This window comes from Petaurus breviceps, unplaced genomic scaffold (genome assembly GCF_028583685.1).
Source record: "Petaurus breviceps papuanus isolate PSGF00001 unplaced genomic scaffold, PetGlider_PUasm1.0 118, whole genome shotgun sequence".
Taxonomy (NCBI): domain Eukaryota; kingdom Metazoa; phylum Chordata; class Mammalia; order Diprotodontia; family Petauridae; genus Petaurus; species Petaurus breviceps.
This window is the reverse complement of record NW_027185616.1, coordinates 26,076,182-26,099,892: the sequence shown is the minus strand read 5'-3', so window position 1 is coordinate 26,099,892 and position 23,711 is coordinate 26,076,182. Positions and strand designations below refer to the sequence as shown.

The 23,711-nt window shown below is 36.3% G+C and overlaps 1 protein-coding gene and 1 long non-coding RNA gene across 8 annotated transcripts in view; one reads left to right on the top strand and one right to left on the bottom strand.

The window, feature by feature from the left end:
- The window catches only part of AUH (AU RNA binding methylglutaconyl-CoA hydratase), a 218,563-nt gene extending 203,474 nt beyond the window's left edge, over positions 1 to 15,089 (top strand). For 6 of the 7 annotated variants that reach the window (XM_069087435.1, XM_069087425.1, XM_069087417.1 and 3 more), the window contains 3 exons: positions 3,692 to 3,742; positions 7,191 to 7,238; positions 8,577 to 9,195. In XM_069087435.1, the coding sequence (XP_068943536.1) occupies positions 3,692 to 3,742; positions 7,191 to 7,238; positions 8,577 to 8,654 (177 nt within the window). In that variant the 3' untranslated portion in view covers positions 8,655 to 9,195. Of the gene's footprint in view, positions 1 to 3,691; positions 3,743 to 7,190; positions 7,239 to 8,576; positions 9,196 to 11,613 lie in introns of those variants that run through there. The other variant, XM_069087402.1, reaches the window with a different exon arrangement.
- LOC138160707 (uncharacterized) overlaps positions 1 to 23,711 on the bottom strand; it is a 159,026-nt gene that overhangs the window by 4,028 nt on the left and 131,287 nt on the right. The gene's annotated exons all lie outside the window — the stretch shown is intronic.

The window sequence follows — 23,711 nt, the reverse complement described above, 5'->3', positions numbered from 1 at the left end:
ATAAACATGTCTATTCTCCCTTAGTATATTGTAAGTCTCAAGGGACCATTTTCTCTTCATACCTTCAGTGAAGATGCCCTAAAGTCACGTATAAAGTATTTTTATACATATTTTATAGAAGTGCGAAAGGCATATGGACTAGTAGTTGTATGGATGTGTGTGTGTGTGTGTGTGTGTGTGTTTGTAACATTAAGGTGATTTTCCCTAGGTGCTTGCATCATCTGATCTTTCAAATATCTTTACAATCAATTCACCTCCACAATAAATATCTTTAAATTATATTTGATCCAGTTCAGCTTTTTCTTCCCATCTCCTCTTATTGGCATTCTTACTTACTTAAAGGAAATACCACTTAAAGGAAACTGATATGAAAATTTAAATGTGGGAGTTCCATTGTCTTTTGTGATGAAAACTATGTTATAAAAATCTTTATAGATCTGTTTCACCTTTTATCTGTCGTCCTTCTAGTTTAATCCAAGGATTAAATTGGACCCTCAATATAACTTGTTTCTCCAATTTTCTGCAAAGTTGTTTTTCTTCTTCATTACTGCTTGCTATCTTTAAGGCTATTTTTTTTCATAATCTTCACTTACAGAATCATAAAGAATTCCCTTTACATGGGGCAGCTAGGTGACACAGTGAATAGAGCACTGGCCCTGGAGTCAGGAGGACCTAAGTTCAAATCTGGCCTCAGACACTTAACAGTTACTAGCTGTGTGACCTTGGGCACATCACTTAACCCTAATTGCCCTGCCTTCCCCCCTCCAAAAAGAAAAAAAAGAATTCCCTTTACAACATACCTGACAAGTGGTCATCTAGCCTTTGCTCAAAGATGTGATGGGGAAACCCACTATTTCGTTGAAGCAACCTATTAAATTTTTGGGTAGTTGTAATTTTTTTTTAAAGGAAGTTTAAGGAAAATATTTAAGGAAGTTTTTTTGTTTGTTTATTTTTTCTTAGAGGAAGCCTAAAAATTTTCCTCCATAAGATTTTGCAAATGAGTTCGTATTCTAGACTCTTGTTGACCTTGTCTTCCATGTTTGCTGAAAGAGGCAGCTTCTAGAATAATTCGCTTTTCCTTATCATGACCACCAGTGTCTATGAGGTGAATTCTTTAAGAGGCGACGGCAGTCTCTATTGATGTCCATTCTTCAATATATTTCACATTTTTGGGCACCCGCAGCCTGTTAAGTAGATCCACTTGGAATTGCCTTTGTTGCATACCTTATCTTCTCATTTTAATTTTTTTTATTTGGAATTTATTTTTATATTTGCTCTAGAAGTTCATTGATCTAATATAGAAAGACAGCTAAATGATGTGAGCGTCAGTAGTAATTTACTACTTATTAAAAACAAGTTATTTCATTTTCATAATGCTGTTTGGTACTCAACTCCTGTGCCTCTTCACTCTCGGGTTTTTCTTAGAATTTCTCTACCTCCATATTTTCTTCAATAAACGTTGATACTTAAGCTTCATTTATCTTCACGGTAGCTTTCTTTTGCCTATGCTTGTCATGAGCCCTGCCATACGGGATGACCAAATGTGCCCTAAAATGACTTTTCTTGTTGCCTTTGATTGCATTATGAAACCACACAGTATGCCAGTTCCTTTATTTTCCTCTTTAAGAAAACCTGTAAGATATCTTTCCATTTAACTTCCTTGTGACTACTAATTTCATTTATATTGAAAATGTCAAAGTTTATATGATTTGGTGTCTCCTGTAATACATGCATTTGTTGATCACTGAAAAAAGATCTTATGTTTGGAAATATGATCAATTAATGTTTATAGACAAGCTAAAAACTATATGATTCGTAGAATCATCTATCCTCATTTGTTTTGGTACTTTGGAACTACAATTGCAGAAGGTAAAGGGGTGCTTTCAGATTTAGGCTCTTTTCTAAGAAGTTTTCTTTGTTTTCTGAGTTGCCTTGCAAGACAATCTTCCAGGGAAGATAAAAAAAAGACTTTGAAAATTTTCTAAATTTATAAAGATATATTTATGAATGTTACCAAATAAAATTTGAGATGGAATATGGAGGACCTATAACTTATTCTTAAAAAAAAAAAAAGCAGTCGGGGTTAAGTAACTTGCTCAAGGTTACACAGCCAGTTATTATTATTTTTGTGTGGGTGCCGAGTTTGAGAGGCCGGAACCAATCCCAGGTCTCCCAACACTGGGGCCGGCGCTCTTACTCACTGTGCCACCTGGCCTCCCCTATAACTTATTCTTGATGATTATTCTTTTAAATGATAGAAAAAAAGCTTTTTAAAGATGGTATATGTCTTTCATTTCTATATTGGCTGAGGCCAAAGTGTCTAAAATTCTCAACTTACACCTGAGACGAGAAAAGAATATACAAGAAGTTGGGGCTCAAGTTTCCTTATAATGGAGGTTAGATTAGGCATGATTTGAAAGCAGGTTTTTTTTTTTTAAAGCTTTCATATTTTATACAAAAATGTTTTACTATAAAGATTTTGAAAGTTTTAACAGTGAAGTAAGGAAGGAATGATGAAAGAGAATAAAAATTATTTTCCTTTAGTTTTGTACTAAAATAAGAATAGATAATTATTAAATTATTCCTGGAAAAATGATTTGACTTACTAATATACTTAGCTTGTATCTCTCTTAAATCAGAAATCCCATTCATAAGAATACCTAACAGATACTGACACAAGTTGTAGTCAACTTGTAACTACAATCAAGAATCTGATTTTGCATGTTTGGGAATTCCCTCCATCCAATGCAGAATAGCACCTCTTCTCTAAATTGTTAGGTAAGTCTTAGACAACACAATGAAGTTCAGAGAGATTAAGAAGCTTGCCCTCCCAAGCAGTTGTCAAAGGTAGAATTTGAATATGGGTCTTCTTCTTCCCAAAGCTACTTCTCATCCAAATAGCATTGAATCAAGATATTATCTTGAAAAAAATTGTTTTAGGTATTCAAAGAGAATCTAATTAACATGACATCTAATAATGGATTCACAAGAACTTCTAGAATTCCTTTCTAGTGAGTTCTTTAAAAGTGTTCACAAAAGATATAATTAGATGACAAGTTACTTGATCTTTAACCCATTAGAAAAAAAATAAACACACATGGTCATTTTCCTCCTAGGTAAATTCTGTTTACATGGTAGTAAGCAAATTAGACTTCCTTAAAAAAATAGTAATATTTTGAGTGACGTAAGAGAATATCATCAACCATTCTCCATTTTTTACTATTACTGAGTTGTGTATGTAATATGTCAGGACAGTGTGTGGTGACAGTATTTATTTTTATTAATATATCTAATTCAGTATTCATGCTAATGGAGAGGAAAAATGCCAAATGAAAGTGAGCTATTGCTGTTATGGTGAAATATGCCTAAATTCCATTGTTTCAACCTCCTTTCTAAGTTTTTATTGGAACAAGTTGTTTTTTTTTAATTCAGTGTAACAGTAACATTACATCTAAATAATTGTAACTATTAACATCACAATGCTTAGGTTTGGATCTGTGGGGTTTTTTAAAATTAGATCCTTGTGCATATTTATAATTAAAGAAATCTATATCTTTTTATAGCACCTTGCAGGTATTATTGTTTTATATGACTCAGATTTAATTAAAGGGATTTCAGCATTATACTAGGTATGCAACAGATTCATTTACATAACTACACAAAGTCTCTTTTTCTTCCTTATGAATTTTAGGGGCCTGTAGCAATGAGAGTGGCAAAACTAGCTATCAATCAAGGCATGGAGGTAAGTTCATTGGAATCTTTGTTGTTGTGGCAAAGGGTTTAATGAAGATTTAAAATAATAGTTTTCGGGGTGGCTAGGTGGTGCAGTGAGGAGAGCACAGGACCTGGAATCAGGAGGACCTGAGTCCAAATGTGACCTCAGACACTTAACACTTACTAGCCATTGAACTAGTAAGTTAGTAAGTGAGACTTGGGCAAGTCGCTTAATTGAAATTGCCCTACCTTCCCCCTCCAAAAAAAAAAAAAAAAAAGAAAAAATTAAAAAAAAAGGTTTTTTAAGATCTGTAAGTTATTTATAGCTTTTGAAGTTATATTTGGTTGCAAAATTCAGGTCAAATAAAACAGATTGTGTTGGTGCTGAGATATGAAAAATATAGCACACATCCTTCCTTTTTGTTAAACGTTTTTAAACCAGAAAAGTAATAATAACATGAGCTATTAGACATAATCACCATAATCATGTTAGGCAGTTTAGTCTAATCTTTTCTTGGTAAATAATATTCTGTAGAGGCTGTTGGGGAGAGGCATTTGAATGTTTGGGAAGTGCCTTTTGTATCTAAATGAAATGTAAAAGAGTAAAGAAAATAAATATCACTTAATACAGTGATTTGCTATTTAGAAAAATAGGTGACTATTCTTTTTTTAGCTCTGTTGTTTTTATTCTTCTGAGGTTATGGTTGGTACTGATTATTAATTTGGTAGTAACAAATCTCAGTAATCATTCTCTTAACACAGTGATATATCCCTCCTCACCTTTACTACCTCTTGCTTTCGCTGATTTCAAGACTCAGCTCAAATCCCACCTTTTGCTGATGGCCCTTACTCATGTTACCCACCCTCAAGTTTCTAGGGCCTTTCATTCTAAGATTGATACGTGTATATGTATGTATGTGTGTGTGTATGAACTTATCCTCTAGACACAGTGGGATGACCCATGGATCTGAGAGAGTGTGCAGTCAATTGAGAGGGTGAGAAGATGGATTGCATTCCTACTTTTCTCACAAATAGTCAATCTCAACACCCCCATTACCTATTATTACCTATACTACCCAATTCTTTCCTTTCCTACCCATGCTGGCTTCCATCACTGTGTAGGATTTCAGTCTTTTGTATCAGGCCCCAGCCCCCCAGAATAGTTATAACTTAATCACTATTCAGCAACCCACAGAAACTACCTTTAAGAAAATTCTCTCATTTGTATCAAAGGTGCCACGAGTCTCGCAGGTTCTCAACATTCCTGTTACTAAACCTCTATTCTTTCCTCCCACTGACCGCACGTGTTCACTTACTTGCCAATATCTCATTATTTCTGCCTTGCTGTTTCTCACATCTCTCCCCTCTGTTCACAGAGACTCCGTCCTAATTGAGGTGCTCCTCTCATCACCTCTCCTCTGGATTGTTGCGGTAGTCTTCTAACTGATCTTCTCCCTATTTCCAGTTCATCCTTCAGACAGCCACAAAAGGGAGTTTCCTGAAGTGGATATCTGACCGTATTGCTCACTCTGTTGATCCTAGGATCATATACAAACTCCTCTGTTTGTCACTTAAAGACATTCATAGCCTGGACCTAGACTGACCCTCTTATTATTCCTCACGTGTGACAGTCCTTTTCCATTCTCTGGGCCTTTACATTAGCCACCCCCGTGTCTCCAATTCTGCCCCTTAGAATCCTTAGTTTCCTTTAAGACTCGACTTAAGAAGCATGTTCTGAGTGAAGCTACTCCCTACGCCCCCAACTGCGTATATGTCTACAGATGTATTGATATATGTATATATTGATGCACTTAACAGAGTTAGCTAAGTACTCAAATTCATGAATCGAGACATAGGAAAAAAGAGGATGTGTATTTTTTTTAAGATACAAAGAGATATACATTATGCCTCTAGGCTCAAGTATTAGAAAAAAATGTAAATATTTCATCATGGAGAATTTATATGGGAGGTACTACAAACATAAACTTAAAAGTCTCTAACCCCTAAATGGTTACATATGCCAGCATTGTCTAAACAGAATGGTTTGCTGGTTTTCTAAAGGCAATATCCTTAAAAAGTATTGTTGAGCGTAAAAATATTATACATTTTCCTTTTTAAAAATGCAAATGTTTGATAACATTCTTCTGTTTTGACAAGAAGCTGTTAATAGTATTCTAACTAACATGTATTATCAATAAATATACTTAATCTGTTCATCAAGGTAAAAGTGATTTTGATAGATATCTTTTAACATCCCCTATATTCTTATATGTTTGGGTATATGTACATGTGCATGCACACACACACACACATATATATATATACACACATATGTACATATATGTGTGTGTGTGTTTGTATATCTCCCTCTCCCATCCCCTAATCAGAGAACCAGCCTGTGATGAACCTAAAAGGAGGAGAAATTACTGACTAGGGGAGCTACGGGTGGAACCTCAGAGTGGCAGTGGGGAGAAAGCATTAACTCTGAACTGCTATAGGTCATCACCTTACTCCACCCCTACCCCCACCATCTGGTTTTTCATTCTCTTCCCTTTCAATCCTCCCACTCCACATTTTCAACCTAACTCCACTCAACTCTTTCACTATTCATTTTGGAATGCCTGCTTCATAAGCACTAAATTTCCTTTCATCTTAAATCTTTTCCTCTCTCACTCCTTCTATCTACTAGCTCTTACTTCTAACTGGTGACACAGACCATTTCTGGTACTGGCTGCCTCCTCACTCTCCTCAGTTCACTGTTTGAGGTGGAGGAGTTGAAATACTCCTTGCTTCTCATCGCCACTTCCAGATTCTCTCCCTGTCTTCATCATTCAATAACCTTTTTTTTTTTTTGAGCTTTATGCTATTCACATCTACTATTCGATCAAAATCCTGGTACCTGTTGTCTTCAGACCTCAGATCACTCCCCTTCCATTCTCAATGAGTTTAGTACCTGGCTCTCATTTTTCTCTCCTTCCCAACTCCTGACCTTATAATAGGGGACTTTTTTGACTCTCCTTCAAATATCGTAACCACTCAGTTCCTGAACCTTGTCATTTCCCATGACCTAGTCCTCTGCCCCACTTTAGCCACACACAAAGATAATCATACCTTTGTTCTCGACATTATATAGGGAAAAAATTCAGTTAAACCTTGGGTTTGACCATGGCATTCTGTGAGTTAAATTATGGGAAGAGATGAAGAGAAATCCTTTCCTTCTAGGACCAAGAGAACATATAACTATTATCTTTATAGGTTCAAAGGAGAAAAGAGAACTTGTTTTTCAAAGATTATTTTAGTAAATAGAATTTCTAATGGTTGCAAAACAGTCAACTTTTGGAAAATCAAAAGACATTTTGTCATGTGTTCCACCAAAACTTATGGTTCAAATTCTGGGAGGATAAAATAATTGGGTTATAGTATATGTATCATGTAAGTTATTTCTTTGTAAAATAAATAATATCTTTTTTCCCCAGGTGGACTTAATCACAGGTTTAGCAATAGAAGAAGCCTGTTATGCTCAGGTAATTTTTAAAGTTAAATTATTTTTTACTACATTTTTAAAAATACTATTTAACAGTAGTAAGCTTCTAGAGGGCAAGGTTTTCATTTTTTTTTCTGTTTCTCCACAGTAAGTAACATAGTTCTTGGCTCATAGTATATTTTTATTATGTTTGTTGATTTGATATAAATAACTCCAACAAGAGTTACATGCAAATAAATTAAAATTAATGCTTTTTAGTGCTTTAGTATTACCAATGAATTCCTTTGTCCCAGAAATTGGACCAATTCTTTTTACTGGATTGAATTTGCTAGATTCAATTATGAAAACTTCTTAAATATTTAGATTAGCTTACATGTGTTTGTAGTAGTAATCTGGTGATTTAGTCTAATATAGGTCTTTTCCTACACCAGAGGTCTTAAACTCAAGGCAAGTAGAGCCTGGAGCCTATATGCCCAGTGCTAGCAAGAACCAGATAAAATGTAATTGGGAAATGTTTAGCAAAATAAATAAAAATACAGTAAAAGATTGCTAATGTTAAACTGTGGTTTTCTAAGCCAATATGCAGCTGTAAAAGATCTGTTTCTATTTGAGTTTGACACCATTGCCCTACACCAAAGTCAAGTTAGAATATTGGTCCTTGAATAGAATTCAGTATTTTGATTAGTTATCAACCTAATTAATATCTTCTTAAATGTTAAAAGTTCAATAGAATAGTTCTGAGTCCTTTTACAGCCTTTTGAAATGACTATTTTAAATAGTATATTTACTTTGGGAGTTAAAAGTATATGCAATGTATAAATCATGTGGGTTTTAATCATTTTTTCCCATAAAATTTAAATTCATTTTAGGTCATATTTGCACTTAACTTAAAAAAGTTTCTGATATATATATATTTTATATTTTTGTGTTGTTCCGAAAATGTAGTTTTCACCTACTTAGTGAGTACTTATTTCTTGAAAATAATAATTTAAAAATAGACATTTTCATATACCAAAGGGGAAAAAAGTCACTCAAACTATATTTGAAGGGAAAATGAAAGAATTTTGAAAATGATTATTATTGTATATTTCTTTTGCTTTTCTTCGCATATGAATTTTATGACCTGTAACTGGTTTTCTAAAGAAAACTATAGAGTAGGGGCAGCTAGGTGGTACTGGCCCTGAAGTCAGGAGAACCTGAGTTCAAACCCGGCCTCAGACACTTAATACTTACTAGTCATGTGACCTTGGGCAAGTCACTCAACCCCAATCTCCCTGCCTTCCCTGCTACAAAAAAAAAACAAACCAGCATAGAGTTTATGTATTTTTCTCATTGATCTCTGTCATTCTAGCACTTACACATTTTTTGTTTTTCTTAGATTATTCCAACGAAAGACAGACTTGAAGGTCTTCTGGCTTTTAAAGAAAAACGGCCCCCTCGTTACAAAGGAGAATAAAAGACTTAGAAACTTTGTCATTCAAATGTGATCCCCGCTACTTCTCGAATTACCTGTCTGGTATATCTTGAGCTAGATGGACTTATAGGCACCAAAATGAAAAGCAAGCTATTCATAGAATGCATTAAACATCTGGAATGTGCCCATCCAAGCACTTCATTTAAGCATATACACTGTTACATTCATTCTGGCGTATGAAGGTAGCTCTACGTCCTAATTCAAAGCCAGGTTGTTGTTGTTTTATGTTTTATATGTTATTAGGCATCCCATTTCTAATTTAAAAAATGTGAATAATTCCCATAGGCCAAGCCCAAGAAATAATGTTAAATATATGTGTGTCATACTGCATTGAAAAAAATCGAGGCGAACCTCTGTACACCAAAAACATGAGGTATACCAAATAAAGTTTTAAAGGCTTACATAGGAGATGTCATATACATGTGTTAAAGCACACATACAGCTCAGAAAGAAATTAAAAGATAATTTTCAAGTTGTAAAATACAAATAAAGTTAGTGAAATGAAGCTATATTTGCTTATAAATTATTACTACTGTTTTGTGTTTTTGAGTAGATAATTACCTCTTATCTTTTCAGAAAAAATGAATTGGAATAAAGTGCTTATAGAAAAACAGAAGACAAAATTACCAGCTGGTCAGCCAGGCTGTATGGTCAGAGCAGTATGGTATGGGGCAGAGAGTACTGCGTTTGGAATCCAAGGACCTGGGTTCAAATTGTGCCTTCTTTAATACCTGTATGACCTTGGGCAAGGCACTTAACCTCTCTAGATCCCAGTTTTCTCATCTATAAAATGGAGGTATTTGACTAAATGGTCCCTATGATCCTATGATGAATCATATTAAACTAACATATTTAAGCATTTCAGGCCAAAAAGCCTTTTTAAGGTTTCTGGAAGCATGGAACTAGCACACTCCTCTGCTCCCTCCCCCATCTTTATTGATATTCTTTGGTTTCAAATCCCCTTCATTTCCTAGAAAACCATCCCCTATAATAAAGAACACGAGGGAAATTGGGAGAGGGGGAAGCAGGAGGAGGCAAGGTTAAAGCGTTTTGCAGAATGAACTTTACCAGGCTCAGGTTGCATGCCCACTGCCCTCCGTCTCTGCAAAGAAGGGAGGTGCCATTGCTCTTACCTTCCTAGCCATGCTTCATCACTGTAATTACACAGCTTTCAGTCTTGCTGTTTCTTGGTTCTTCCATTTATCTTGTTCTAGTCATTATGTGTGTTTTTCTGGCTACTTAATTAACCCTCTATCAGTCCATGTCTTCTTATATTTCACTATATTCTTCGTAGTTACAGCACAGTATAATTTTTCTTATTCATTCATTTCAGTTGCATCTGACTCTTCATGACCCCATTTGGGGTTTTCTTGGCAAAGATGCCAGAGTAATTTACCATTTTCTTCTCCAGCTCATTTTTCAGATGAGGAAACTCAGGCAAACAGGGTTAAATGACTTGCCCAGGGTCACACAGCTAATAATTATATGAAGCTGGATTTTGAACTAAGGAAGATTACTCTTCCTGACTCCAGGCCTGGTACTTTATCCATTACACCACCAAGCTGCCCTGTAATACAACTAATTTATCATAGTTTTCTTAGTCATCCCCCAGTCAGTAGCCAGAGACTTTACTTCCAGTACTTGCTACTACAAAAAGTGAAGCTGGTATCCTTAAAACACTTCCATTGAAAAAGTGATATACCTCATTGACATTTTGCCAGAAAACCAAGTTCTTTAAAAAGAAATAGTGGTTCCTTCTACTCCAGAAATTACTTTGTACGTTTTGTTTGTATATTTACTTAATTGTGTTCATATTATCTCTCCTCAATTATTTAAGCTCCTTGAGAGCAGACTTTTATCTTCAGTACCTTGCACAGTGCCTACCACATAGAGACCAGGCCTTTGATTTCACTGGGTTAAGGAACTTCCAAGTGAAGTTGTGCAAATGGGGACCTCCTCTGTAACTTAGAGTCGTGGTGTCAAACTCAAATAGAAAAGGATCCCTACAGGCCCTTTGACTTAGAAAATTGATTGAATTAGAAAGATTGACTTAGAAAAGACCAAATTAATATCATCTGCATTGTACTGTATTTTTGTTTTGTTAAATATTTTCCGACTGCATCTTAATCTGGTTTGACCCACACACTTCAGGCTCCACAAGCCTAAAGCTGACACCTAGAAGTTAAATGATTTGCCCAAGAGCACATAGCCAGTATGTTGGATTTATCCACTAGATGCCTCATAAATGATTACTAAATGAATGAATTGAATGATCCAGATGTGCCCATGACAACTAGCTTTGGATCATGCTTGGAGATAGAACAGAGACTGTTTCTTTATAGATTCCTACCCACTACCCATATGTTATGACTTCTACAAAGTAGCAAAGAATATTATTTTTTAATATTCTCTGCAAGGAAATCAGCTTTGCTTTTTACCAAAAGTAAGCATATAAATAGAGAAAGAGAGGATGTTGTGTTCACAACACCCTGTTGCTGTCTAGAATAAACTGGGAAGAAGAAAAGTATGGATAGGTGGGTTTGAAACACACATAGAAGGGACTGAGAAGTTGCATATACAAAATGTGCTCAGGGAAAATGGGTATTTAAAAATTAGGAAGTAGTGAAATAATTTTCAATGACTACATTTTAAATCAGTGTCTAAGCCTAGGAAACCCAAGTGTTATCCAAATAGACACTAATATGTTCTGCATTTTCCATTCTGTGAACTAGGGAAGTCTAAATTCTTGAAGTGATGTATCTTAAATTGTGATTGTCATTTCCATATTCTTTAGATGATCAACTATTTTGTATTTATTAATTTATTTTCCTTGACTTTATTTTCCTTTTCATTTTGCTAAAGACCATTCATTATTAAGATGTCAGAGCAAACCTAAAGGCTTTTCCTTTCTAAAATTTTTGGCATGCTGATTCTTTCACAGGAGGATAAATTTGGAGCTGTTAGGGACCTGAGAGTCTTGTCTAGTCCGAACCCTCTTTGTTGACGTTTGATGATGGGACAAAATGAGGCACTCATGAATCACTGAACATTTAATAAAAGATGAGGTTTACTTTGCCCAACACAGTAAGGATATGCAACAGGTAATTATTGTGATGATACAGTAGCTCTTAGCTTCTCTATAAACATACCTCTTTCTTTCATCTGGAAGTATGATCGGTCATATAGTTATCAGGGCATAGCTAGCTACTTAATGTCTCAGGCACCCACCAAGTCTGAAAGACCTGAGTCCCAAATGGCTTGGACTTTTTATTAGCACTAGTCTAGGAAAGTGCATCAGAGAAACTGGGGCCAAAGATACTTGTGTGGGGGAGAATGCTGTGTCAGAGAAGCTGATGGGAAGTTGCATCATAAAACTTCTTCTGGGGCAGCTAGGTGGTGCAGTGAGTAGAGCACCGGCCCTGGAGTCAGGAAGACCTGAGTTCAAATGTGGCCTCAGACACTTAACACTTACTAGCCATGTGACCTTGGGCAAGTCACTTAACCCCAATTGCCCTGCCTTTCCCCCCTCTAAAAAGCAAAACAAAAAAAACTTCTGTCCTACGATGCCCTTCTTTATATATATGAAAAAGCCGATTCTCAGTTACTTGCTCAAAGTCATACAAGGAGTAACAAAGCCAGCATTTTATTTAACACAGGCCCCCAAAACTACAGATCTAATGCTTTTTTTTTATCATATTCATTTACTGAATTGAAATCTTAGATGAATAATGTGTCCTAAGAGGCATGAGTCATTATTCATTGAAACAACCTAAAACTATGGAATCTGAAGTCAGAAAATATTGTACTCATTTTCCCTATTCTGTTTTGGTGTTTTTGAAATGGAAAACGACTCTTTCAGAATTCTCTGATAACTGTAATAGTTGGTAAACTTTATAATCAGAAGCTTGCTTATTTTAAATAAATTTAGGTTGTTAATTTTTGTTCAGCTCCTGAATGTATTCCTCTACAATCTTTGTTATTATAGTGGCTATGCAGATCTGTGGTTGTGGCTCAGCTATAATATGAATAGATGCTATTAAAATCCATATTTAGTAATATATTTAAATGTAAATTGATTATATCTGGTGAAGCATATACTTTGTTTACTATTTCATGATGATTTGCAAGTAAAGTACTTTAAAGCCTTGGGGTCATTTACTTATGTCTTATGAAATGCTAAAATGCTACTTTAATTTTTGGTGAATAGTAGAACAAAAAAATTAGTGGGAGTTAAATGACTTGTTTCTCATAATAGGGATTTACAATCTGGTCTCTGGTTTTCTAACAACTACAGTGTAGCTATTCAAAAGCTGGTAGCAAAAAAATGTTCAATTCTACATATAAATTCTTGCAATGGTCCCATTTAATTGAAGTGATATCTCAGTGAAATATTCATAACTTTTTTCTTCCCATAAAGTGATCAGAATGGTTTGCTATTTTATGGGACTTCTGTTAATGTTGTTTACTTGTAAGACTAATGTCATTTTGTATTGTTTTTCCAGTAATCAGAGCAATTGTAAGTTGTCCAACTGAATCTTTCTCAGAGATGTGATGAATATTTCAACTCAGTATATCTCTATTCATATATTTAGATAAACTAGAACAAGCTTCTAGAAAAGTCTGATTAATTTAACAAGTTATAAATTTAAAGGGTAAAGAAGAAATAGAACATATAGATCTCTTTCAAAAATAAAAATATTAATTTTAATGGAATTTAGGTGCCTTTTTAGGTAATAAGGAAAGTAAAGAAATCTACAAAACTTTCAGACTCCAATTTCCAAAAGAAACCCTGCTATTGACTAAAACCATATGGTTTCTATTGACTAGAAAGGACCTCACTATTGAATTATATCTATAAAATCTAGAGAATTTTTAAAAAACTTCTTTTAAAGTATAAAGGTGCTGTGCATGGTGGCACACTCCTATAATGACTGCTACTGGGCTGGTGGATTCCTTGAGTTTGTCAGTTCTTCAGTGTGTAGTACTAAAGGTGATTGTGTCTGCACCAAGTCCAGAACTAATATGGTCAGCTCCCAGGAGCAGAGGGCCATCAAGTTGCCTAAGAAGGAGTAACAGTCTAGGCAGGAAAAGTGGAGCAAATTAGATGGTCTGTGGTAGTTAGATAGGTACATACATACATATATACATACTTGATAATGAGTAATGCCACTTTTTTGGGCAAGACAGGGATGAAGGAGAAGATTGTGGCAGAAGGCATATGAGTGAGATGAGCTGAGGATGAGGGGAGAGGAGGGAGATCATGGTAGATCTGAGAAGGGATGAAAAGGTTTAGAAAAATCACTTTGAAGAGTAGAGTATAGAAGACTTGCCTAGTAGTAGTGAGGGTTAGGGTTAGTGGCAGAATTAGGGTTATGTAACAGATTTATAATTAGCCCAGTCAGAACCGTTGCATGATTTTCTCCACCTTCATTCAGCAGCACATGGGTGGGAGTGATCCAAGACTAAGGATTGACAAGACACAATTGGTGATATGATGAAAAGGCCAAGGATTCAAAAGAAGATGGCGTCATAGAGTTCAAGAAGAAAGAATGGCTAGTTCAGGGGAGATGGCCTGGGAGAGAATTGGGCAGTCAAGGAATCAGAGATCCCAGTATAGACAAAGAGAAGGATTTGGTAAGAGAAGGGAGAGGGAGAAATGGGAGAAATATCAATAAATAAGATAATTTTGGAATCCCTGAAATTGGAGATGGTACATCTATGAGTAATGGCAAGGTCAAGAGTATGACGTATCTTTGTGTGTGCCTAAGGTGGAGTGGAGGAATAGGTCATGGGGAGTGAGAAGATTGAGGAACTGAATGGTTAGGCTATTTAAAGGAGAGTCAATATGTATGTTGAAGTCCTTTTCATGAAGTTAGGAGTTGAGAAGGAGAGAGAAGTAAGAACCAGGTACCAAGCTCATTGAGGAATAAAGGAGAGTGACCCTGGGGGTCTGTAGACAATACCTACCAAGATTTTGATTCAGTTTTTGGTTTGGTCATGTCCAACTCTTTGTTATCCATTTGAAGTTTTATTGGCAAAGACGCTGGCGTGGTTTACCATTTCCTTCTCCAGCTAATTTTTCAGAGGCAACTGAGGCTAACAGGGTTAAGTGACTTTCCTAGTTGTCTGAGACCAGATTTGAACTCACTTCCTTCTGACTCCAGAGCAAGGGCTCCACCCACTGTATCAATTAGCTGCCTCCATTTGATTGGGAATAGCATGAACATCAAAATAAGAGAGGTTCCTGAGTGATTGAGATGGGGAGAACCTGGAAGTGGCAATGAGATGCAAGGAATATTCCAAATCCCTCACCTCAACCAGTGAACTGATGGAAATGAATGAGGGTGCAGCCAGTCCCAAAAAGGACAGGGACTCAGTCATCAGGGAAGCCTGGTTTGAGTAAGAGCTAAAAGAAAAGGGAAGAGGACAATATTTAAGACAGGGAAATGTGATGCTTATGGAACAGCATTTCAGAAAACACATTTGATAGGGTGGGCCCTATTGGGTTGGGACTTTGAGGTAAAAGGATTGAAGGGAATGGAAATAAGGAATTAGGTGGTGGGTGATGGAGAATGGGGTTTGGATGATGACCTGAAAGCTGAAGCTGCTGGTAATGACATGTGATTTTGTGTGTTTTGCATCCCTTTAGGGAGCCCAGCTCCCACATAATTCCAACACAATCCTGAAGTTCACACTAGATATAATAAGGATCAAGAAATTCAATATAGGATTATAGGAAGTGACTTCTCCCACCCCAGGACTTTAGGGAAAGTCAACCAAGAGGCCATAGAAAGGGCAAGACCTACATCATCTCCCAGCAAGACTAATGCCACTATCTTCCAGGTTGACCATAAATGGGACATAGAGCCTTATGTTAACAGAAATGGAGGGCTCCCCGAGAGAGTCCCAGTGTGGAGGTCTTGGAAGTTTCAAGGACAAACAGCTGTTAAAAGACTAACCAGTGCTATACCATAGTGCTCAGACTGGCAACCCCAGTCTTAAGGACTTTAAGATTCCTAACACTCTGTCCTGAGATGCCAGAATGAAATCTGAATATCCTGCACTGTGAACATCCAAAACCCAGGATATCCTAATATTTGAAGGTAGAAGTCAGCAAAGCAGTCCAGGGTGAGATCAAGAAGGACTGCCTACCCTACTCAAAAGTGCAGCAGAATAGAGGCTGTCTCTGACACAGCCCCAATTCAGGAATTAAATCTGGAGAGTTGAATAAATCAAAGAAAACATTGACCTATATAAAAAATTATTGCCAGTCTGGATATTTCCAAAAAATAAGAAACAAGTATAACTGCAAACAAAGATTAAAGGAAAAAAGAAATGGATTTGCCACAGTGATAACATGATAGCTTGAAGAAATGAAGGTAGAAATAAAATTTAAATGAAATGATAAACCTTACTAAAGAATTGTGATCTCTGAAGAACTAAAACAGGGCAAACAGTAACTGTTGATTTCATGATATAATGAGAAATTATAGAACAAAATTTAAACATTGAAAATGGGAAGTTAGGTGGCACACTGGCTCAGGAGTCAGGAGGACCTGAGTTCAAATGTGGCCTCAGACACTTAATTCTAACTGCGTGACCTTGGGCAAGTCAATTAACCCGATTACCTAGCCTTCCCTCCTGTCCACCCCAAAAAATTGAAAACAAGATAATTTAAGATAGCTTTAAGATAAAAAAAAAATGACCTGGAAAAAAGGATTGAAAGATCTTTTAAGAATTATTGGGGGGGGGGGCAGCTAGGTGGAACAGTGAGTAAGAGCGCCGGCCCCGGAGTTGGGAGACCCGGGATCAGTTCCAGCCTCAGATACTTAACACCCATACAAAAAAACTGGCCATGTAACCTTGGGCAAGTTACTTAACCCCAAGTGCTTAAAAAAAAAAAAAAAGAATTATTGGGAGACAGCTAGGTGGCACAGTGAGTAAAACACCAACCCTGGAGTCAGAAGGACTTGAGTTCAAATCCAGTCTCAGACACTTGACAATAGCTCTGTGTCCTTGGGCAAGTCATTTAACCCCAACTGCCTTGCCTTCCCCCTTGCCCCCTCCCCAAAAAAGAATCATTGGACTCCCTGAAAACAATGAATTAAAAACAAAAGAAATCAGGGGAGGCTAGGTGGCACAGTCAATGGAGCACTGGCCCTGGAGTCAGGAGGACCCCAGTTCAAATCCAGCTTCAGGCACAACGCAAAAAAACTACCTGTGTGACCTTGGGCAAGTCACTTAATCCCAACTGCCCTCCAAAAAGCAAAAATAAATAAATACAAGTAGGAACATGGTTTTAAGCAACTGTAAATGAAAACTATGAGAATCAGAGGACAAAGTAATAATAAAAAGAATCCACCAATGATCTCCAGAAATCCACTACAAAAGGAAGCCAAACTAGGGTATCATAACCAAATCCAGAGCTTTCACATCAAAGATAAAAATATTACAAGCATCAAAAAGATGCATTTTGAGTACCATGGAACTACAGCCAGGATCATACAAGACCATCAGCTTCTTGCTGTATTCCAGGGGAGATATTAATGTATAATATTCCAAAGGGGAAAAAAAAAAAAAAGAAAGTTTTAACAAAGACCCTTCAAAACTGAGTATAATCCTACAGAAGGATAGATATACCCTTATTGAGATAAAGAATTTGCAAGTATTTCTGATGAAAAGACTAGAACTGACTAGAAACTTGAAAAACACAAAAAGTCCAGAGAAATCTATCAAACAGCCAAGAAACCATTAATTACTTACAATGTGTTGGGCGTTGTCCTAAGTACTAGAAATATGAAGAAAGGCAAACAAAACCTGTCCCTGCCCTAGAGAAGCTCACATCTAATAGGGAAAACAACATCCAAACAATGTGAACAAACAAGATATATGCAAGATAAATTGTGTCTAATCTCAGAGGGAAGGCAATAGAATTAATCAAAATTGATAAAATCTTCCTGGAAAGGTGGAATTTCAGGTCAACTTAATTTGAACAGTTGGAGGGAGTGGTATGCTGACATAGTCAAGTCAGTAGGAATGTTTTAAGTGCCTACTGTGTTCCAGACACTGTGGTTAAATGCTGGGGAAAGAGAGGCAAAAGTCTTCTTGCTCTCAAGAAGCTCACAGTCTAACAGAGGAAGACAACATGCCAACAACCACGTACCAAGATAGGATAGACCGAGAACTCACAGAGGGAATGCACTAGTATTAAGGTAGTTTGGGAAAGGCTCTGAGAAGGTGGGATTTGGCTGTTACTTGAAGGTCAAGTCAGGAAAGGCAGGAGATGAAGCTGAGGAAAGAAAATTTCAGGTATGAAGGATCACACAACTAGTAATTATACCTGATACCATATTTGGACTTCTCTTCCTGACTTAAGACCCAGCACTTTACTTTGTCACCAACTGTTCCTACCTCTCCTTCAACAGGCGAAATTAGAATCCAAAAGGATTCCTTAAATTTCCTCCTAGATAACTGAGGAGTAGCGAAATAAATTATAGGATACTAACTTATTGTAATGTTGTATTGCAAGAAATTATTTTTTTAATGATTTCACATAATTCTGGGTAAAAGGAAATGATACAGAGTGAATGTATAGCAAAATGGGTAGCAACATTGTAAGGAAAAACATCATTGAAATAAGTACTCCTATTAACACAATGCAATGACCAATCATGTCTCCAGAGGAGCTATGTTGAATCTCACTACCCATCTCCTGACAGAGAGGTCATACACACAAGATGCAGAGATATACATTTTTGGACAGTGCCACTATGCAGATTTGTTTTCTCAAATATTCTTATTTCTACATAAGTATCAATCCTTTGTAAACAATTCTCTATTACAAGGTTTGTGGTGTTTTCCCTCTTATTTCTTTGTTTTTATTTTTATTTGAGGAGGAAAAGTAGCTGTGTGACCTTGGCCAAGTCACTTAACCCTAATTGCCCTACATTCCCCCCTCCAGGGAAAAAAAAGCAAAAATACTACTATTCTGATAATAAATAAGTCTTAGGGCCCCAATTTCCTCCCTCGTAAAGGGGGAGGATATATTTGCACTATGTAAGTAGGAGGGCTATAGTGTTAAGTCCTTTATAATAAACAGCACTAAATAAATTTGTTTTTATTTTTATTGAAGTATTTGTTGCCAACCTTCTAATGATTAGCTACTCTTAACTTAGCTAACCTGTCACTGAGACCATACAAACTTTGTAGAACCTGAAAATTTTTATATTCCACTGGCAATGGTTTTTAAGAATGGGCAGTTTGGGGAGGTAGTACCTCCCCCAGGGACCTCCAGATGAGATCTTCAAACAATGGCTAGGTGACCATTTATTGGTTATATTGTAGAGGAAATTCTCATCTAGACATGAATTGGATCAGGACTCTGGAATTCTGTAGGAATCTCAGAATAGGAGTGTGGTGAAAAATGGGAAATATTTCAATCCATTAACTACAATAAATAACCAGTGAATCAATGGTCTAAGTAAATATACTATACATGAATAACTAAATAACTGAAGAAAATAAATGAAATATCTGTCAATTATGAAAATGGAAAGTTTTATTCAGTAAATAATCATAGGCAAAATGGATGAATATGATTATGTAAAAACAGATTTTTGTATAATGAAAAGAAATATCTTTAAAAAGGGAAGAAATAGCTTAAAGGTCTGGAAGCCATAAATATTGCTAATCAAAATATGACTTACAAAATCTTTCACATTTATATGTATATAGTATAGTGGAAATGATCAAATGATGTCATCTTTGACATCTTTGAAGACAGATGAAAATTCTTCATATTTTAATGGATCTGTGATCTCATAAATATGGTATGAATTAACCAGAATTAACCTAGGCCAATTTAGTAATCCAGGCTCATTGATTAAAACTAAATACGTGCTAGATCATAAAACATAATAAAAACAACTTTACTAATAAAAGAATATAATTTCCAAAGTTATAAAAGGATATTAATTTCCCCCCTCCAAATGCCATTTCCCTCTACTGCCATAGCCACTAGGGAAATCAGTCACACCAATTCAAGAAGGCATTCTCCAGAGTGCAACAGGAGTTTCAGTAAATCTTCTCACTGCTGATTTCCCCAGATGGCAAGAGAGCCAAATTGATGCTTTGTCCCTTTAAAGGACCTTCATTGTTTTTCAATTGTGCCTGAATCTTCATGACCCCATTTGGGGTTTTCTTGGCAAAGATACTGGAGTGGTTTTGCCATTTCTTTCTCCAATTAATTTTACAGATGAGGAAACAGAGGAAACTCATACAGCTAGTAAGTGAGATCACATTTGAACTCAGGAAGATGAGTCTTTCTGACTCTAGCTGCCCCATTTAAAGGACCACTCTGATCTAATTGGGGCATAAGTGCAGGCATGTCATCCAAGTTTCTGGGCAGAGTAGAGGAGAAAGGGAAAGAGAGATTAAGAAAGTTGAGGTGAAAGGGAAAGGGAAAAAAAGTCCTAGGCAACAAATGAAAGGCATACCAGCAAAGCTGACACAGCATCAATGTAAAATAAGTATTTCCTCAACTACCGAAGATCACAATCTACAATTGATCCATTTCTTCTTGTTCAGGACCTCCGATATATCCTGAGGAAGATATACAGTGCATACTGGGGAACTTCCTCTAGATCTCTTGATAGTGGATGAATTCCAATGAAATGCAAACAACAGCAATCTTGTTGGATGAATAGCCCATAACCATTTGTAGTTGTCATTTATCATATGGATCCTTTCTATTGATTCTCCTGTTGTATAACTTGGCAATGTGTTCAGATTTTTTGAGTGCAAACATCAGTGTCTGCTCTGACTTTGATCCCAGTTGACCCTAGTGATTGGAGCAACTCCAAACTGGTTTCCTAGTTGTTGCACCTGGAGGTTTAATAGGCTGTTCTGACCAAATGTCAGCTTTTCCTCCCCCCCCCCCCCCCCTTTTTCCCCCCCCCCCCCTCCCTGCAGCCTCCCCTATCACTTTTGGTTGTTATACCAAAAACAAAGAAAACAAAACAAAAAACCTTTATGTAACAGATTCTCAAGGCTGTACCTTCCTCGAAACTCCCTGTTGTTATTTAAACCCTGCCCCCTCTGCCCCTCTTGGCCCTCCAGTACTTGGTGCTGTGGTGTGCCCCAAATTGCAATTTTCTTGCCTCAATTAGATTTTAGTTTTTGCTGTTTTGGCAGTCTTCTTTATTTCATGTCAACAGAATCCAATAATCAAACATCTCCAAATAGCTTTAACAAATTCATGGAAAATGCAAACTAAAATAATAAAATTCATTGATTCACTATTACATGACTTGTGATACTATAACTTAGTGCAATCTTTCTGGAAAGCAATGTGACAATACATAATAACGCATACAAGCAAAACTTTATACTCTTTGACCCAAAGATCTCACAAATAATAGCAAAAAATATCCAAAAGTAAGTTGTGTCCACATGGTTTTAGAATAATTAAATGAAAATGTATAAAAATAGGGAATGTAATTGTCGCATTGAAAATTCCAAATATAAAGATTGTAGAGCAAGAATTCTGAACTTTTTTTTTGCGTCATGAACCCCATTGTCAGTCTGGTAAAGCCTTTGAATCCTTTCTTGTAATTATGTTTTTGAATGCATAAAATAAAATGCACAGGATTACAAAGGAAAAACAATTATATTGAAATAGATTTGTCAAAATATTTTTTTTTAAAAACAAGTTCACAGACTCCAAGTTAAGAACTCATGGGTATAGAGAAATATGAAAATATTTATATAAAATTATACAAAGTAAAGAAAGACCCAGAACAAATATACACTCACTACAGCTACAGCATCATAATAATAATAATAATTGTGATGACTCAGAAAAAAAGAAAAATATCCAGGCTATGTAAGTAATCAATGTTTTTGCTTATCTAAGTTTGTTTTTAGAAATAAGCAGATCATGACCTACCTATCTTATGAAGCTTTTGTCCATGTCCTCACATATTTTAGCATGGAAGTTCACCCAATGCTCTAGAGGCTCTTCTCAATGTCTCCTTAAGGGGGTGCCATGAAGCACTCTTGTTGTCTACCTGTCATACTTCACCACTTAACCAGCCAGTCTTCTCTTTCTGTCCTACATTTCCCTGATATCTTTTTTGTTTTTTGCCTTTTGGAGGGCAATTTAGGTTAAGTAACTTGCCCAAGGTTATACGGCTAGTTTTTTTGTGTGGGTGTTAAGTGTCTGAGGCTGGAACCGAACTCGGGTCTTCCTGACTCCGGGGCCAGCGCTTTACTCACTGTGCCACTTAGCCGCCCCCTCCCTGATATCTTTCACTTATGTTCTTCCTCAGAGTTCTTCAGTGGTTATACATCACAAACAGATCATAACTACCTTGCAATGCTCCATTGTTTTCTGTGTGATATTTTTCATTTATTTGAAAATTATTGCATTCTATTCCTTAATATAGTAACATTACTAAGAACTAGAATTATTTTTTTTAGATTTTTCTTTTTGCTTTTTGGAGGGGGAAAGCAGGGCAATTGGGGTTAAGTGACTTGCCCAAGGTCACACAGCTAGTTTTGTGTTAAGTGTTTGAGGCCAAATTTGAACGCAGGTCCTCCTGGCTCCAGAGCCAGTGCTCTCTTCACTGTGCCACCTAGCCGCCCTGAACTAGAATTATTTTTATTAATTTTGTTAAATTAAAAACCCCTATGAACTGGTAAAACAGAAGAAATACCAGCTCCAAAGGGAGCCTGGAATGAACCAGAGTCTGATCACAGGTTATAAAAATTATACTGGCATTTATTGCCTGAGATGGAGCTTGCAAGCTGGAACAAATGAGCCAAGATCCATATCTGTTCAAAGCTCAGTTGGAAAGAGTGAGATATTTATATTTTTCAAAGGAAGGCAGGGAATTTGGGGAGAAAGTCAGGAGTCCTAGAAAGGAATGAGTCAGGGGGACCAGAGAGAGATCCAGGTAGTAAGGAATTTCAGCTGTCAGAGCTGTGGCCCTTTGGTACTCAAATCAGAATGTATTCCTGGTGATAAGAAGGTCTGGCAGTTCAAGACTTGAGCATAGACAATAAGATAAGGGGATGTCTCCAAAAACCTTAAGACATGATGTGTCTGAGAGCCCCATAACCAACAGTTAAGGAAATCTCTGAAGGTAAGGATGCCTCTTAAAGGTCCATAAATCACCAAATGGCTCAAGGTCTGCTTCAAAGCTGGTATGAGCTTAAATGACTTCAGAGTTGCTCATTTTCTACACATCCAGTTGGGTTTGCTCTTGGTCTCTGCAAAGGATTGTTGGTATGTCAAGCAGCCCTGGGCATCAGAACTCATCCTGGTTGGATAGTTGTTCTGTTCCATTGTTTGGTTCCCCTATGAAAAAGGGAAGCTGTAGTATATTTGATCAGCTAGTACAAGCATTACAAAGTCCATGTTTCTAGAGTCTTATTAAATTTTTCCATGCTTATTTTCTTTTTGTTATGTGGTTATTATATTATCTTTCATTTAGCTATTTAAATGTTAAATACTCAGCTATAGAATTTTTAAAAGTCTATTAATGCCCACAGATAAACCAAGAATATTTTTTAAAAGGATTTGAAACCTTATACTTCAAAAACAAGAGGTTTGGTGTTCTTTTTGTCTGTGTAATTACATCATGAAGAACAGGGACAAATGGGAGGAATTTATTTGGAGGCTGATGAGAAATAAATAGAATTTTTTAATAAGAAGAACTATAGGACAATGGAATAGACTTATTTATGAAATCAATTTACTTTCCCTCTAAGTATTTAAATACAAATGTTTGAATTTTGTAGGTAAGTAGTACCCTGCCAAAGACAGAAGATAAGGTGTAGGTCTCTAAAATCCCTTTTAATCAATGATCAATCAATTCATCTCTATCTGTCATCTATCTATCTAATCTTAAATACATTTTTGAGATGCTCTTTTAAAGCTAGGTCTTCTCTACCACAATAAACATATTTATCACTATTTTCCTACTCAAATACTTTGATCTTTTTACCCAAAAAATAATCTATATTCCCTAACAAATA